This window comes from Zootoca vivipara, chromosome 4 (assembly GCF_965207765.1).
Source record: "Zootoca vivipara chromosome 4, rZooViv2.hap1.1, whole genome shotgun sequence".
Taxonomy (NCBI): domain Eukaryota; kingdom Metazoa; phylum Chordata; class Lepidosauria; order Squamata; family Lacertidae; genus Zootoca; species Zootoca vivipara.
This window is the reverse complement of record NC_142587.1, coordinates 94,767,486-94,785,358: the sequence shown is the minus strand read 5'-3', so window position 1 is coordinate 94,785,358 and position 17,873 is coordinate 94,767,486. Positions and strand designations below refer to the sequence as shown.

General features: G+C 49.7%; 1 protein-coding gene across 2 annotated transcripts in view; it reads left to right on the top strand.

The window, feature by feature from the left end:
* Positions 1-17,465, top strand: part of USP35 (ubiquitin specific peptidase 35) — a 38,786-nt gene extending 21,321 nt beyond the window's left edge. For both annotated transcript variants that reach the window (XM_088668431.1, XM_035115540.3), the window contains exons 3-11: positions 209-344; positions 4,270-4,399; positions 6,017-6,118; positions 7,099-7,257; positions 7,493-7,686; positions 9,439-9,532; positions 10,580-10,686; positions 12,659-13,889; positions 17,002-17,465. In XM_088668431.1, the coding sequence (XP_088524557.1) occupies positions 209-344; positions 4,270-4,399; positions 6,017-6,118; positions 7,099-7,257; positions 7,493-7,686; positions 9,439-9,532; positions 10,580-10,686; positions 12,659-13,889; positions 17,002-17,166 (2,318 nt within the window). In that variant the 3' untranslated portion in view covers positions 17,167-17,465. The remainder of the gene's footprint in view (positions 1-208; positions 345-4,269; positions 4,400-6,016; positions 6,119-7,098; positions 7,258-7,492; positions 7,687-9,438; positions 9,533-10,579; positions 10,687-12,658; positions 13,890-17,001) is intronic.
* Positions 17,466-17,873: the final 408 nt, after the last annotated feature.

Here is a 17,873-nt window from a genome sequence, read left to right as displayed (position 1 = left end):
GCCGAACAGCTCTTACTGTCAGGAAGTTCTTCCTAATGTTTAGGTGGAATTTTCTTTCTTGTAGTTTGAATCCGTTGCTCCGTGTCCGCTTCTCTGGAGCAGCAAATATGTTGCTAAAATGTGCATTGCTAAGCAGCTGTGAAGTAGACCGTCCTAATTCTTGATGCCACTTGTTTTTGGATTGCCTCTGCCTTTGACGGTCTTGTAGATGAGCAGGACCCACCATCGATTGCCTTAGCCAGCGTGGTCCAGTACGTTCCCCTAGAACTCATGGATGGTATCCTTAGAAACCTCACCAACGACGACAGCATAACGGATGTGCAGATGTTGATGGCAATTGGCAGGTAAGGAATGCCGAGGGAGAGAAGGGTTCCCCAGAGTGTACTTGCAGGGTGGGTTGCTTTCACGAATGGTGCTAAAAATACTTTTTTGTGGTGTGTGCAAAGGAACAGAAGAAGGGCCTGCAGGATCAGGCCAGTGGTCCATCCATTCCAGCATCCTCTTCTCACAACACCCACCCAGATGCCTCTGGGAAACCCTCAAGCAGGAACCGTGCACAAGAACACTCTCCCCTCTGTCAACTTCTAGAAACTAATATTCGGAATTATTGCGGCCTCTGATGGTGGAGATAATAGCCAGGGATAGCCTTATCCTTCAGGAATTTGGCCATAACTCTGTGGGTTAAACCACAGAGCCTAGGGCTTGCCGATCAGAAGGTCGGCGGTTCGAATCCCCGCGACGGGGTGAGCTCCCGTTGCTCGGTCTCTGCTCCTGCCAACCTAGCAGTTCGAAAGCACATCAAAGTGCAAGTAGATAAATAGGTACCACTCCGGCGGGAAGGTAAACGGTGTTTCCGTGTGCTGCTCTAGTTCACCAGAAGCGGCTTTGTCATGCTGGCCACACGACCTGGAAGCTGTACGCCGGCTCCCTTGGCCAATAACACGAGATGAGCGCCGCAACCCCAGAGTCGGTCACGACTGGACCTAATGGTCAGGGGTCCCTTTACCTTTACCTTTACGGCTCTGTGTCAAGAAGTACTACCTAAATAGCCTCCGGTTCATATTTATCCCTGTGTCAGAATACACAAGGGAATGGGGGCAGTGCCCGATGTCATGGGCTGGTTGGACGCAGAGGAATGGTGGGAGGAACCAGCTGGGGAACCCCCAAGGGAAGAAGGCTCAGAGCCTGGGGAGTGGTGCTGGGACAACACAGGTGGTCAAGGATGGTGTCTCTTTCCTGTTGCTGCAACAAGCTCCCCTTCTAACTGGTCTCCCAGAACCAGGAGAGGCATGAAGTGGGAAGACAAAAGGCAGAAACAGAGGCGCAGTCTCTGATTACTTGGAAAACACCCAGGAGAGGAGAAGACATAGCTGGCTGGGGGGGGGGCATGACCTGAGTTTCTGTGCTCACGAGGCCTCCCACCCCTCTGCAGATCCTGTTTTGCTACTGAAGAGTTAGCTCCAGCTGGCCCAGTGTGATTTAGTGCGGGCTATTGCTCCTGTCACGCACCAACCTCAGACTACCGCCCCTGCTTTCTTTCTTACATCTAGTCCGAGGGAGCTGGCTCTGGCTATCGGCCCTGCTTTAGCTTCGGGGGTTGCCCCTTGTAGAATTCTGTCTGTGTCTTTGTGCTTAGGCCAGCCTGCCTTCCACCCCACCAGTCCCAACAGGCAGAAGTCACTAAAGCGTTTATAAATACAGTCATACCTCGACATCCGAACGCTTCGACTTCTGAAGCTGACAACCCTGGAAGTCTTTTTGCCGCGTGTGCGGTCGGCGCATGCGCAGAAGTGTGAATTCGCGCTTCGCGCATGCGCACAAGCAGCGCTTCGGCATCCGAAAACCTCAACTTACGAAGACGGCCGCGGAACGGATCGTCTTCGTAAGTCGAGGTACCACTGTATGTTTTTCTATGCATATCCTGCAGATTTCTTTTAAAACAATAGATTATGAGAACAGGGTGGGATGGGCTTGTGACTGAACACATGCAAAAATGGCACGGATTTGGGAAATAGATGCACCCACCCATACTCATAATGCTCTCAGGACAGGAGTCCTCCTCTTCCTCCCGGTGCTTTTCTGGGAACACATGATTCTTTGTTTTGCTGTGTCCTGCAAAGCTAAAAGTGCTGCAGAGAACATGCGCACGCACACCTCTCAACTTGGTTCAATTATTGTTCTTTCTTCTCCTCCTTTCCATGGGCAGCTAATGGCAGATGCTTGCTGGCCATGCTACTACTAAAAGGCATCTGGCTTCTATAATTAGCCCTTGGAAGATCGATGGCCTCCCTTTCCCTTTTTAAAACAGCCCCCGCGCTGGGGCAGAATTGGGAGAGACATTAAGCAGGGCCCATGAAATGCAATTAGGCTCATGCAAGGGATGGGCGGGTGATTTGGAGGAGTTTTTGAGAGCCAGCCGGCAGGCCAGAATAGTCCTTGCATCTGGGGCTCCTTTCCAGGCACTCGCCCCCTCCTGCGTAGACTGCGCAGACTCTGGGCATTCGTCCAAATGACGTCAGCGCAGCAAGTGACCCGTTCCTGGCAAATGGTTGTTTCCTAGCAGTCGGAAAGATGCAGGAGGCAGTAGTCACTCAGAGATGTTGAGACTTCTCTGAGTCCCACCAGGTTGGAGAGAACTGTTTTTCTTCTAGGGCAGGAGTAGGCCGTATGTGGTGTTCTATGTGTGTCTTGAACCATAGCTTTTATCAGCCCCAGCCAGAACTATAAAATGGTGGTTTTCTTGAGTCAAAATGAGAGTACCCCTAAACACTTTAAAAAACAACAACAACACTGATTTTGCCTAACAATGGGACTCGAACCCATGGCCCTGAGATTAAATCTCATGCTCTACTGCTGAGCTACCCCCCTACCTCTCTGATTATGATGATGATGATGATAATAATAATATTTTTTAAATATTTATACCCCACACATCTGGCTGGGTTTCCCCAGCCACTCTGGGTGGCTTCCAACAGAATATTAAAATACAATAATCTATTAAACATTAAAAGCTTCCCTAAACAGGGATGCCTTCAGATGTCTTCTAAAAGTCTGGTAGTTGTTTTTCTCTTTGACATCTGGTGACATCTGGTGCCACTACCGAGTAGGCCCTGTGTCTGGTTCCCTGTAACCTGGCTTCTCGCAACAAGGGAACCACCAGAAGGCCCTCGGCACTGGACCTCAGTGTCTGGGCAGAACGATGGGGGTGGAGACGCTCCTTCAGGTATACTGGACTGAGGCCATTTAGGGCTTTAAAGGTTAGCACCAACACTTTGAATTGCGCTCGGAAACGTACTGGGAGCCAATGTAGATCTTTCAAGACCGGTGTTATGTGGTCTCGGCAGTCGCTCCCAGTCACCAGTCTAGCTGCCGCATTCTGGATTAGTTGTAGTTTCTGGGTCACCTTCAAAGGTAACCACATGTAGAGCTCATTGCAGTAATCCAAGCGGGAGATAACTAGAGCATGCACCACTCTGGTGAGACAGTCTGCAGGCAGGTAGGGTCTCAGCCTGCGTACCAGATGGAGCTGATAAACAGCTGCCCTGGACACAGAATTGACCTGCGCAGTATCACCCAGCCCTAGCACTAAACTAAATAAAATCAGAGGGTGGGCTGTTGTGCTAATCCTAGTGGCAATTTGTTTAGCTATTTCCCCTGTTGGACTTCCAAGATGAAACATGAATCCCAAACTCATAAGGCAAGATTCACAGAAAACCCTGCCTACAATCAGTGGGAGAGTCCTCTAAACTCGTTAGTGCTTGGAAAAACTTAGAAGTTCAGCTAAAAATTTATTCAGTTAAAAGTTATTTTTGTGGCTTTCGCTGTGCAATTAACAAGATATGTGAGTCCCTGGTAGGGGATGGTGCTGTGGCCCCCCTGGGTGTGCTCTGCGGACCCCCAGGGGTCTCCAGACCCCTAACTGGGAACCACTGCTTTATGCAATTATCCTAGACTGCAGGGTCTCCCAAACTTGGGTCTCCGGCTGTTTTTGGACTACAAATCCCATCATCCCTGCCCCCTGGTCCTGCTAGCTGCAGATGATGGGAGTTGTAGTCCAAAAACAGCTGGAGACCCAAGTTTGGGAAACTCTGCCGTAGAGGAAGCCACGTTGAGAGCAACGGGTCTTAAATTCTGAGTAGGAACGAATAGGATTGCATTGCCTGAACTTGGCATTTAGAAATCAGGTTCATCTGGACCTGGCTTGCACCTTGGAAAGCTATTCTGCGTATCCTACCTTGCGGTACCTTGCTTCCCTCTTTCTCTTTGCAGGATGATTGAATGGGTGTCTTGGCCTCTGGGGAAGAACATAGACAAATGGATCATAGCGTTGCTGAAGGGTTTGGCTGCGGTGAAGAAGTTCAGCATCTTGATTGAAATCACGCTGTCCAAAATTGAGAGGGTCAGTTTGCTTCTTCGTGGAAGCCTGCATACAAGTGACTGACATGCATTCAGCACTGGGAGGGAAGTTTTCTCTGCCCTCGGGGAGCCCATTTGGGAATTATAGAAACATAACTTAATTTCTGGCATGTGTGTGTGTGTGTTTGAGTCAATGTTCAGCCCTCCGACATCAGCGCTGCCATGCTGTTATCTTCCAGAAATAATTCAAGGGGCTGTTTTTAACTTATAAAGGCTTAAATCGCTTATGTCAGAGGGGGAACGTTTGGAAATAATAAACAGTTGTGGGTCCCCACAAAATACCCACGGCACATGCTGACTGGGGCCGACAGGGATGTTCCGTGCTGATTTAAACCAAAGTCCAACATTCTTCGCAGTGGTTTGGCTTCACCCCCAGAGGCGCACTCCATTGCCTCTCGAGACAGAAAGATGTCAACAACGACAATATACACTAATGACCAAAATTGCGGAAACCTTTTGGGGAAAGTGTATTTCTGAGGTTTGATGGCTCATAGATCTATTTCTGAGGTTTGATGGACCCAGGTGGCGCTGTGGGTTAAACCACAGAGTCTAGGGCTTGCTGATCAGAAGGTCGGCGGTTCGAATCCCTGCAATGGGGTGAGCTCCGTTGCTCGGTCCCAGCTCCTGCCCACCTAGCAGTTCGAAAGCACATCAAAGTGCAAGTAGATAAATAGGGACCGCTCCGGCGGGAAGGTAAACGGCGTTTCCGTGCGCTGCTCTGGTTCGCCAGAAGCAGCTTTGTCATGCTGGCTACATGACCCGGAATCTGTCTGCGGACAAACGCCGGCTCCCTCGGCCTATAGAGCGAGATGAGCGCCGCAACCCCAGAGTCGGACACGACTGGACCTGATGGTCAGGGGCCCCTTTACCTTTACCTTTAATACCTAATTGACTCTCTAAACACTCATGCTCATTGGCTACATTCAAATGAAAGGAAAGCTACTGCATATCAACCTAAGCAAGTTGTGTTTCCTTTTTCTGGTTATTTGGTGTTTGACAGAATACAGATAATTGAACAAACTTTGTGGCATTGCAGTCTTCATTAAATTATCTTTCCATTGATATATAATTTTATGGTATTGCTCCAAAAAAAGTGGTGTTCTGAGCCATCAAACTTCATGAAATACACTTTTCCCAAAATGTTCCCACAATTTTGGCCACTAGTGTAACTCAGGGGGACGCGGGTGGCGCTGTGGTCTAAACCACTGAGCCTCTTGGGCTTGCCGATCGGAAGGTCGGCAGTTCGAATCCTCGTGACGGAGTGAGCTCCCGTTGCTCTGTCCCAGCTAGCACTTCAAAAGCACGTAGATAAATAGATACCGCTTCGGCGGGAAGGTAAACGGCGTTTCCGTGCGCTGCTCTGGTTCGCAAGAAGCGGCTTAGTCATGCTGGCCACATGACCCGGAAAAACTGTCTGCGGACAAACACCGGCTCCCTCGGCCTGTAAAGCGAGATGAGCGCCGCAACCCCAGAGTTGTCTGCAACTGTACTTAACTGTCAGGGGTACTTTACTTTATTTTCGTGTAACTCAAGAGCCATTGGGTTGTGGGTTCCTGCTCACCTACCATGTTAATAATGAGGCCCTCCTCTCTTCCAACAGGTGTTTTCCAAGCTGCTGTACCCTATTCTGCGGGAGGGAGAACTCTCTATCCTGCGTTATATGCTGTTGAGCTTCCAGCACTCCCATGAAGCATTTCACTTGGTAAGGCAAAGCATGTCATGGCTCATGTTTAAACGTACAGGTGTTCAGTTAAGAACCAGGTAGAACAGGAATGTCCCGGACCCCCAGTTGGACTGCAACTTTTGCATCGTCCAGGATCGTTGGCCAAGCTTGCTGGGGCTGCTGGGAGCTGGAGACCCACAAGATCTGGAGAGTCACAGGTTCCCAATCCCTGACACAGAAGCAGAGGTCTGATGCTAGAGAGAGCCAAAGTTCTGATAAACGAGATACACATTTGTAGGTTCTGAATTGAGCTTACCTTCCAAGTCCTGGACTGCAGAATCCGGGACCGGCAGCCGTGTGACACCGGGAGTTGCGTCGACGTAACTTCCGGTGTCGCTTTGCCCTTCTATGGGCACCAAAAATGGGCGCCGCCGGCTTCGAAAGTCGCTTGTACGCATGTCAGGAAGTGCGTTGACACAACTTCTGGTGTCGCTCCACCCATCTATGGGCACCAAAAATGGCCACCGCTGACACAGGAAGTCACGTCTATGCACTTCCGGACATGCGTAGATGCGGCTTTTGAATCCGGCGGCAGCCATTTTTTGTGCCCATAGAAGGACAAATCTGAAAGAAAAAAAATGGCCGCCGGCAGGGGAAAATAACGGAGAAAAACGGGAGACGAAGTGATACAGGGGACCACCGGGAAAAGGTAAGTAAAAACGGGGGTTTCCCAGGGAAAACGGGGTACTTGGCAGCTATGGAATTGAGGGAGGCACACTTTGGCTTGTGCACATGCAAAGTTTAATGTGCGGCAGTAAACACCCCAGGTGTTTCTTTTGGAATGAAGAGGTGGGGTCTTCTACTGAGTCCTTGACGATTGGCCAGTTGTGGGATGAGTGACAGCAAAAGCCAGTGACATTTTAACCCTTAAGCATCTGGTTTACGCGTGCAGCTCTGCCCTGCGGCTGGTTTTTGCTAGTTTAGCCTGACTGTACCTCTCCTTTTTTCCTCTCTTAAAGCTTCTCCCACACATCCCGAGGGTGGTTGCTGCCCTCCACAAGGAAAACTCCAACTCTGCGGCGAGCTGCCTGGAACAGCTGGCTGAGCTAATCCACTGCATGTTCTTCCGATTCTCAGGATTCCCAGATCTCTACGAACCTGTCGTGGAGGCGATAAAAGTAATTCCTCTTTGGGGGTTTTTTTCCCCTGTGTGCATGGAAGAAACCTTTGGGGGAGGATGAATAAGCTTTCAGCTTTATGCAGCTGAAATGAGATGCTTCTTAGAATTGGCGATGGGGGTCAGAATGATAGCATGAGACAATCCTGCTTTTTTAAAAAAAACTTTTAAACCAAAGGAGCTGTGAACACTGCAGACTTAACCCTGACTTTCCCCCTTGCTTTATTCCTCGTGAGACTCTCCCGATTCCGAATGAAGACCGAATCAAATATCTGCTCGGGCAGAACGCCTGGACTTCCCAGAAGAATGAACTGGCCAGCTTTTATCCTCGACTGGCTTCCAAATCTGAAACGGGGAAAATAGGGTTAATCAACCTGGGTAATACCTGCTATATGAACAGCATCATCCAAGCGCTCTTCATGGCCTCTGAGTAGGTGTCTTTCCTACGCCTCTGCTTTCCCCTTCAGCCTTACCTGGTTTCGTATTTAATGATAGGTTTGGAAGTTCTGATTCGGTGCTATTCAAAGTGCCACATGTTAGCAGCCCATTTTCTGTTCCCTTCCGGCTGCGTTGCTTCTCACATTTTAAAGCCTTCAGCAACAAATCACCGTGAGCCAGTGTGGTGCAGTGGTCGAGTACCTGATTAAGATCTGAGAGACCTCTGTTCAAATCCCTGCTCGGTCATAAGCGATGTTCACTCGGGGCAGTCACTGCCTCTCAGCCTAACCTACCGCACAGGGGTGCTGTGGGTATGAAATGAGCAGGGGGAGAGAACTGTGGGTGCCCCCTTGAGCTGGGTGGAGGGGGAAATGTAGGATATAGACGCAATAAACAAATAAAAATATAGTTGAATGTTTGCTGCTGAAGCCTTCAAAGCGAGAGAAGCAGTTCAATCTGCAGTGAACAGAAGCAAATAGAAGTCGTAATCACCCGTTGATTGCATTGGTGAAGAAATTTAATACACTTGTGGGAATTTCAGGTGGGGAAGAGGGACTTCGAAGGAAGTATAATAAGGGAAAGGAATTGGTTAAAAAGTTGCTGGCATCCGTCCAGGGGTGTAGCCAGGATGAAAATTAGGGGGGCCAAGGGGCAGGGCCAAGGGGAGGGGGGAGGGGCCACAGTGGGGCAAGGAAAGCTCCCTTCTCCCTTGCTGGCTGTGGGGCGGGTGGAGGGAAAGCCAGGCAACCGCTTTGCGCGGCTCTGGGGCTTTCCATCCACCCGCCCTACAGCCAGCCAGGGAGAAGGGATGTCTCCCTTCTCCCTTGCTGGCTGTGGGGCGGGTGGAGGGAAAGCCAGCTTTCCCTCCACCTGCCCCGGAGATCGCGGAGGGGGAGGAGGGGATCGTAGCAGCCCGATTTTGGGCTGCTCTGACCCCCCCTCTCCCTCCTTGACCGGCAGGGGCGAGGGGACACCAGGATCAGCCCGAAATTGGGCTGCTCCGACTCCCTCCTCCCCCTCCGCGATCGGCAGGGGCGAGGGGGCGCCAGGATCAGCCCGAAATCGGGCTGCTCTGATCCCCTCCTCCCCCTCTGCAATCGCTGGGGCGGGTGGAGGGAAAGCCCCAGAGCCGCGCAAAGCGGTTGCCTGGCTTTCCCTCTGCCCGCCCCACAGCCAGCCAGGGAGAAGGGAGACGGCACCGGGCGGGCAGCGGGGCAGGCTGGCCAGCGGCCCTGCTTCTAGGGGGGGCAACTGCCCTTTCCTGCCCCCCTGCCTACGCCCATGCATCCGTCTGTCTCGAAAGACAATGGAGTGCACCTCGGGGGGTGAAGTCTACTCCAGCCCAATCTGGGTTAAGAGTCCCCTGAGAAGAGGGGTTGGTTGTTAAACTACTCTAGAAACTGCAGCTCTGTGTGGTTAATAGGTGTCTTCTAATAAGTACGAGCTCCCTTTAATGAACTACAGCTCCCAGGATTCCTTGGGGGAAGCCGTGACTGCTTAAACTGGTCGCATAGCACTTCACATCTGTGTTGTGCAGAATACACACATGTGTTGCAGAATACACATGCACAAAAGCACCTGTCTGGAGAAGCCCTGGTTTCTCATGATTGTAAAACACAAAGATTGTGTTGGTGTTTGGTTGTGGGGTTGCCACTGTCGATCGGGGAGCTCAGGCTTCTCATTACGATGCTCTTTTGTGTCTTTGCTTTCTATACCACCTCAGTGTCTAAACTTCCTTTTCCAGCTTCAGGCGTTCAGTGTTGAGCTTAGCCGAGAACAGTTCCCAGCCCTTGATGGCGAAGCTGCAGTGGCTGTTTGCCTTTCTAGAGCACAGCCAGGTAAGTCAGTGCATTTACCAATTCCTGCATTTGTGTTATGCTTCCCTTAGGAACGTTCAAAGCTCCTTTTTTGCATTATGATCTGCAACAGCCCTGCAAGGTCCCTTGGTCAGTATTATTAAGCTCTGCATCCCAGATGGGGCGAGGAGGAAGGGAGTTGAGCCTTGGATAGGGTGGCTTCCTCAAGAACCCATGGTAAGATTTGAACCCGCTGCTTCTTGGCTCAAAGGGGCTGTTCAGTTTCCATTTTGGGTTGACGTTTAGAGGTCTGGAGGACGAGCCTCAAATTATATACTTTGCCTCAAACCAGGTATGGAATGAGGCAGCTGCCATGTCTACGTTAAGGGGACTGATGGACTTAGAATCATAGAATCATAGAGTTGGAAGAGACCACAAGGGCCACCCAGTCCAACCCCCTGCCAAGCAGAAAACACCATCAAAGCATTCTTGGCATATGCCTGTCAAGCCTCTGCTTAAAGACCTCCAAAGAAGGAGACTCCACCATACTCCTTGGTAGCAAATTCCACTGCCGAACAGCTCTTACTGCCAGGAATTTTTCCTAATGTTTAGGTGGAATCTTCTTTCTTGTATGTGTTGGCGACTGTCTACCCCAGCTTTCTAGCTAAAATGAGGCAGATTTCAAATTTTTAAACCACCTAATATATAAATTCAGCAATAAAAATCAACTGGGGCCATGATTTAAACTTTTAAAAGCACAGGTGAAAAAAGCGCAGGTTTTGGTACCCTGTTTCTCCTAAAATAAGACGTAGCCATAAAATAAGCCACAGCGGGATTTTTAAGCATTCGAGGAATATAAGCCATACCCTGATAATATGCCATAGTGATTGGCAGTTTAACCTTGTAGTTACTTAAAAAAAAAAAAGACATCACCTGAGAATAAGCCATGGTGTGTTCTTTTGAGGAAAAATAAATATAAGACTGTGTCTTATTTTCGGAGAAACACGGGGTATCTGAACGGCAAATGCTTTGTGTCTCTTCACCATTTTCCCTTCTGTTCCCCACTCACCTTTCTTAAATCCCTCTTAGCGGCCTGCCATCTCTCCTGAAAGCTTTTTCTCTGCTTCCTGGCCTCCCTGGTTCACCAGGGGAGCTCAGCAAGATTGCTCCGAATACCTCAAGTACCTGCTCGATCGGTAAGATGCATCCTTCTCAGATAAAATATGCTTTGTAAAAAAAAATCAAAACCATGAATATTAGGTAAAACTGTATGCAAAAAAAAAGTCTACCGAGAAGGGAGGGGGACCTTCTTGGTAGTGGCACCGACCGTGTGGAACGCCCTCTCATCAGATGTCAAATAAGCAATTACACAACTTTCCAAAGACATCTGAAGGCAGCCCTGTATTAGGAAATTTTAAATGTTTGATACCTAATGGTGTTTTATATTATGTTGGAACCGACCCAGAGTGAATGGGGCAACCCAGTCGGATAGGTATAAGTTTACGTAATAAATTATTACTGTTCTTGTTAGGAGAAATATGCACTAAACTGCTGCTGAATTTTCAGGACTTTAAACCAAATAAGGTTAAATAAATTGTGAACCGATCTAGAAATGTGGAGAACTTAAAACTGGAAAGCCGAGAAAACTGAAATTCGCATGTTGGCCTATCCTTTCTCCACACGCACCCCGAAGATTGCCCAAATGCCCGCTCTCTTCACAGCCTGTGAAAGCTCAGCCCTTAAAATTGCCCTGTACATTTTGGAGAGATTTTGTTTGCTTGTTTTGAGGAGGAAGGGAGATTCTCTGAATACAGACACTACTGAAAATGGCAGGTGTGTGTCTTCCTTGTCCCCTCTCCCTCTGCATTTCTCATTGGACTTCCTTGTGGCCACAATCCACGGTGTCAGGATACGGATTGGTTCAACCAGATTTTTAAAATAAGAATGTTAAATTATTTGCCTCCTGCTTTATCAAGCAGCTTGCGTGTAAAAGCATGAGGCTAACACTGAACTTACTATAGAAATGCAACCGAGGGATAGAACAAGTTGAAACTCAGTTGATTTGCGACATGGATTTGTCAATTAAAATGGCGAAACTGATTTATAAAATGCCTTCCAGAATAAAGATACTGTAGGTTTCAGTGTCTGTCTGTAGAGGCAGCTTGTCCAGTTTCCTTCTAGGAGAACATAATATGATTTTGGTACTGAATCGACTAGGACCAGGGCCTTTTCAGTATTGGCCCCAACTTGGCGGAACGCTCTTTCACAGGAGACCAGGGCCCCGCGGGATTTGTCATCTTTCCTCAGGGCCTGCAAGACGGAGCTGTTCCGTCTGGCCTTTGGGTTGGATTCAGTCTGACCCCTGTGTTTTCCTCCCTCATGGTTTGGATTTATGGACTACTTAAAATGAAGCTGCATTTTAAATTTTAATGTTGTATTTTAATCTGCATTTTAATTAATTGTTTTCTTTTCTTTTATGTCTTATTGTAATTTTATTGGTGTTAGCCGCCCTGAGCCTGGTTTTGACTGGGGAGGGTGGGGTATGTATGTATAAATAAATAAATAAATAAATAAATAAATAAATATTATTATTACTGCCGCTCATTTTGAGATGTGGGGCTTAGATCTAAGAGCATAGTAGCACCTCCTTCCGACGATGGAAGGATGGTTTCACTGGTGACATTCTTCAGCATATTTCTCTTCTTCCTTCCCCAACCCAGTACGTTTCCGAACACAATTCAAAGTGTTGGTGCTGACCTTTAAAGCCCCAAATGGCCTCGGTCCAGTATACCTGAAGGAGCGTCTCCTCCCCCATCGTTCTGCCCGGACACTGAGGTCCAGCGCCGAGGGCCTTCTGGCGGTTCCCTCGCTACGAGAAGCCAAGTTGCAGGGAACCAGGCAGAGGGCCTTCTCGGTGGTGGCGCCCACCCTGTGGAATGCCCTCCCACCAGAGGTCAAAGAGAATAACAATTACCAGACCTTTAGAAGGCATCTTAAGGCAGCCCTGTTTAGGGAAGCTTTTAATGTTTGATGGATTTCTGTATTTTAATATTTTGTTGGAAGCCGCCCAGAGTGGCTGGGGGAACCCGGCCAGATGGGCGGGGTATAAATAATAAATTATTATTATTATTATTATTATTATTATTATTATTATTACCCCCAAAAAAGGCTTCATGAAGAAGAGAGAACAGGAAGGCGAATCTACCAGAAGCTCAAAGAGTCCACACTGATATCTCAGGCTGAGCAACAGCAGCCTGCAAACAAGACTTTAATTGAAAAAATGTTTGGGGGCAGAATTAAGACGAAAATCCGATGTCTGAAGTGCCTGAGAGTCTCTTCCAGAGAAGAAGCCTTCACGGACCTCTCCTTGGCTTTCCCACCAGCTGATAATCCTGTGCCTATAGCCAGTAGCAGTACCTCTCTTTTACCGGTAGAAGAAATGGGCCCGCAGGCCGTTCAGTCGAGCACAGAAGTACCAAGCAGGACATGCGATTCGCCAAGGAGGTTCACTAAGCCAGCTGCACCGGGAGAGAATCACCCCAAAGTATTGCCCGTCGAAACGTTGGGGCCTGAAAGTCAAGAGACTCCTTTCCCCCCGAGAGCTGAGCAAGACGCTACCGGCGCGAAGCCCGACGAAGACGCGCTGTTGGCTCTGAGGGAGCAAATTCACGGGCCCAGAGTCTCCAGATCCGTCCCCGACCTGATAAATTATTTCTTATCGCCCGAGATGCTGACGGCGGAGAACCGCTATCACTGTGACAATTGCGCTTCCCTTCAGGACGCGGAGAAGCTGGCCGAACTGACGGAGGGGCCTCACTACCTCATCCTCACCCTGCTGAGGTTCTCCTTTGACCTGAGGGCCATGAGGAGGAGGAAGATCCTGGACAACGTCTCCGTCCCGCTGGTGTTGAAGCTTCCGGTCCTGACGTCTTCCGAGGACCCGAGCAGCGGAGCGAACCCGGCACGAAGCGCCTCGGCACGCAAGGCCTTTGCTTCAGTGGTGTACGACCTTTGCAGCGTGGTGGTGCATTCTGGGGTCTCCTCTGAGAGTGGCCATTACTACTGCTACGCCCGAGAGTGCGAGGACGTGGCGGCCGAAAGCAACCCGAAGGACGCCTCTCGGAGCGGCGCGCCAGAGAAACCTCCGGACGTTGCGATCCAGTGGTACCTCTTCAACGACACCAGGGTCTCGTTCTCGTCTTTCGAGTCCGTCAGCAACGTGACGTCCTTCCTGCCCAAGGACACGGCTTACCTGCTGTTCTATAGGCAGAGGGCGAGCCAGTCGAGAGACGCGGGGCGTGGGGCCACCGGAGAGTCCGGCCGGGTGAATGGGGACTTGCATTCTCCAGACAAGAGCCTGATGGAAGCCATTGCGAAAGATAACATCCTGTACTTGCAAGTAAGCGTCAGTTTGCATTTCTTGGTGCAGAAAGTATGTGTTGAGATCTTTCCTATTCTACTTTATTCTGGAGGCTTCTGGAAGCTTCTTTGCGTGAAAGAAAACAAGCAGAAGGTTCATGATGTTTGGGTTATTCCTTCAGAGAAGCCGAGTACAGCTGACTTAAACTAGTTCTCTTCTTATCTCTGTCAAGGACATGCTGACTATAAAAGTAAGGCCAGAAGGAGCCTGGGTTTCACTCTTTCCCTTTCTGTCTCTCTTCCTTCTGGTGTGGTGTTCTGTACATAGTATGCTTAGTGTCAAGGCTTAGACTTATTAGAAGTTATGGGAAGTTTAAGTTAAGTCTGCTACAAATTTCTTATGGACAGGGCCAATCCTGAATGTATTGGATTTGTGACCATTATGCTCGCTTGCCTTCAGTAGCAGCAAAGCTCTGCTGGATGAAATATTAATGGCCTCTGGTCTATTTTTGGGGAATCCTGCAACGTGTTTAAGTTTTTACTCTGCTAACTATACATTGGGAATCTGCTCTGGATCAATACTGAGTAGATTTCCATGACAGTAAGGTATGCCAGCTCCATCACTGCAGTTGTCGTATATGCCAGGGGTAGCCAATATGCTTTTTTTTTTTTTTTGGACATCCGACTCCCATCAATCCCAGCCAGTATGGCCGTTGGTCCAGGATAATGGGAGTTGTAGTCTAGTGACCTAGAGAGTGCTACATTGGCTACCCATCATAGATACAGATTTGAGATTTTCCTTGCTCATGGAGATGAGCCAAGACCATGCTGCTTGCACACAAGTAAGATATCAGCAGCCTCTGACGGTTATATCCAACAAAGCACTAAGCTAAATCGCTTAGCTGCTTTTGCTGGTGAGATGTTTCTAGGCCTGGGTTGGGTGGTGCAATGCGCCAGGGCGCCTGGCCACCAGGGGCACTGCTGCGCCAGACAGATGACATTTTAGAAGGACCAGGGCAGTCTTAAGACTTAAGCATATCTGCCGCGGTGGACGGAGAAGACACTGGATCTGGCCGAGGTTGCCTGCCGAGGCGGAGGAGCAGCGGCGGCAAGAGATGACAAGCCATGGCCGAGGCGGCAGGAGAAAGTGGCGGGGTTGTTTGGAAGCAAAGGGCTCCCCCGTCCTCGGCTGGCCCAGCCGAGCCTGCCCCTTCCGGGGTCTCGCCCACCTTCCCCACGTGGCAAAGCACAGCGGCCGCTAGTGAGCGCAAGTATCCTGGGAGGGACGGCAGAGTTATTTCCCCACTTGCCGCCTGTGGGCGCCAAAAATGCTCCGAGCCAGAGTTGTAGGGCGAGAGAAAATCTGGGATTTTTTTTGGGGGGGGGCGCCGCCGTAGAGATCTTCGCACCATGGCGCCAGATATGCTTAAGACTCCGTGCATGGGGACTGCCATGGGTGGTTGGGAGACAACCAGGTCGTGGTGGGGAATAAAATGGATTAGCTGCAGCAGGAGGCCAGAGAAAAATGTTTACATATAAAGTGTGGAAAGAACTACCACATTGTCCACATTATCCTAGTCGATTCTGTCTTTGAACGTATCCCAGGAAGAGAGAGTAGTGATCACATGGGTCACCCGGGAAGTTAAAGAACTTAATGGATTTAGGATTGGACGCAAGTCTGTCCACTCCTCCAAAAAAAAACAACAACCCACAAATAGAGGTGGCTGGAGGGGGGGGACACCCCAAACAAGCCAGTGAAGACTGTTCATGCTCCATGGGGATGGAATACTGTTGGGACTGACCGGGGTGGGGAGAAAGAGCAAAACCGTTGGTTGGTTGGCACCCTTCTGCCTCGAGACACAATGGAGTGCACCTCCGGGGGTGAGGTCAAATTGTTTGGCACTAGCTTGGCTGCAGGAGTTGCCGGAAGGAGGCGAACAAGGCGCCACCCAACCACCTTAGGGACTCCACTCCAAATTTGTGCAACGTTCACTCCTTTGCCTTTTCTTCTCCTGAAGATATTCCTCAAGGCAGCAGAGGTTTAGGACCAGAGTTGTCCTTCTCCAAGATGGGCTACCTTCCCAGGTTGATGAGCCCCATCTGCCCGGTGGCGGGAGTGGATGAATTGGGGTGATTGGAACCCTGGACGGAAGCACTCCATACTGCAATGTTTTGTTACAGGGCCCCACTTGTTTGCTGAGAGAGAGTCAAGGAGGTTGGTGGCCTCCACATATTGGTGGCCTCCACCAACTCCCCTCAGTCCCAGCCAACATGGTAGCCCAATGTTCAGGGATGATGCACCATCTTGAGGGCGCCATGTTGGCTAGCCTCAACGGGGTTGTTGTTATCTCCTTAACTGATTTGAGGTGTGTGGCGGAATGATGCCTGATGATGATTCTGGTTCATCATGGGTTAATCTATCACTCCCAGTATAAGCAGGTGTTCCTTGGGAGGCGGAGCTTGATGGGATTCTAAATGGCAGTTGGGAATTGGCAGTTGAGAGTTGGGAGTCGGCCGTTGTGGGGAGTAGAGTGTTAGAGAGGGATGCAGGAGCTGTATTAACAAGTCTGTGTTATATTAAAAGAAGATGATGAAGTAAGAGTTTAAACAAATGAAACCATAAAGAAATATACATGTTCTCCAGTTAAATAGAGCTTTCATCTATGTTGTTGTGTCAAATTGGATGTTCCTCCTTACTCCAGCAACGTATCTAAACTCAAAAGGGTGGCGACTGAAGTGGGGAGATAAAACTAAGCCTGAGGAGCAGGTGGATAGTTTGCATCCCAAAGTCACGCACAGAGGAGGCAAGTGGAGGGAAAGAGTGCCTTGCAGTGGCTAAAGTGCTGAGGCAAACAGCTGCTGAGGTGAACCTGAGTTGAGAGGGAAACCTTACTGATGGCACAAGGTGGTTCCTGAAACATTTGCCTGGAGTTTTTAAGGATACAGAGCCACGTTATTTGGAAAGCTGGAACTGTACTCTATGTACTAGCAAACCCATATAAAAACAGGGAGTTTATTTGGGAGAAAGAAGGAATAGTGGGTTGTTGGAACAATAACTGAATTCCTTCAGCACACTGTTAGTAATAGAGAGGGGAGTATCGTCACAAGGTGTATACCATGTCTGAGCTTTGTTTTGTTTCCCCGTGCCACAGGAGCAAGAAAAGGAAGCCCGAAGCAGAAGTGCCTACATCTCGGCCTTGCCCAAATCCCCTCTGTGGTGGAAAGACTTTGATGGCGACGACGACGATAGCTCTTCGGGGGGTTGTGGGCACGACCCCGGTGGAGGGTCAAGCTCTTTTCACGGACTCGTCTTCTAGCCATTGTTGACCCGACACAAAATGGCCGACACTGTCACCTCCAAGCAAGGCTCCACTGTGCTCAACGATCCTTTGGCCTTTTAAAACCTATTAGCAACAGGAGAACTGGGCCCACTGTGGCCGAGACAGAGCACCACGACCCTTTGAACGGCCTGGCCCTAACTCTCCATGGAATTCTGGGAAACGTAGTTCTCTGAGGGGTGCTGAGGAGGGAATTCTCCGCTCCCTCACAGAACTGCACTTCCTAGGACCGCCAGGAAGACTGAATTCAAAGTGTACCGAGGTGCCGCACCTCCACCTTCTCCCCTTGTGAAAGGGTGCGGAATCCTTTTGCGAAACCCCTCGAGAGGGGTGTCTTTTCAGGGAGGACAGTGCAGCAAACTGGACTCGCGGGGATTTCTACCGACAGGAACCCTTGCCCTGTGATGCCTTTTCAAAGCAGGGTGGCGGCGGGTTCTAAACCCCTGTCCTGTTTCGAGTCCATGGATATTTTGAGTGGAACTGAAAGAGAAATGGGAGCTTGGGGGGGGGCGGGAATAGAAGAATATGGCGGCTTAGAATAATTCAGGCCACAGGGCAACACGGTTGTTAATCAGCACTGGCCTTGGGGGTTGAAATGGTGCACATGTCCTCTCTCATACTAGACTTTGAAGCTGCTGGATGTGCTAGTCCCCTTCTCAAGTACCGTATCCAACCTCAGCCTGTGG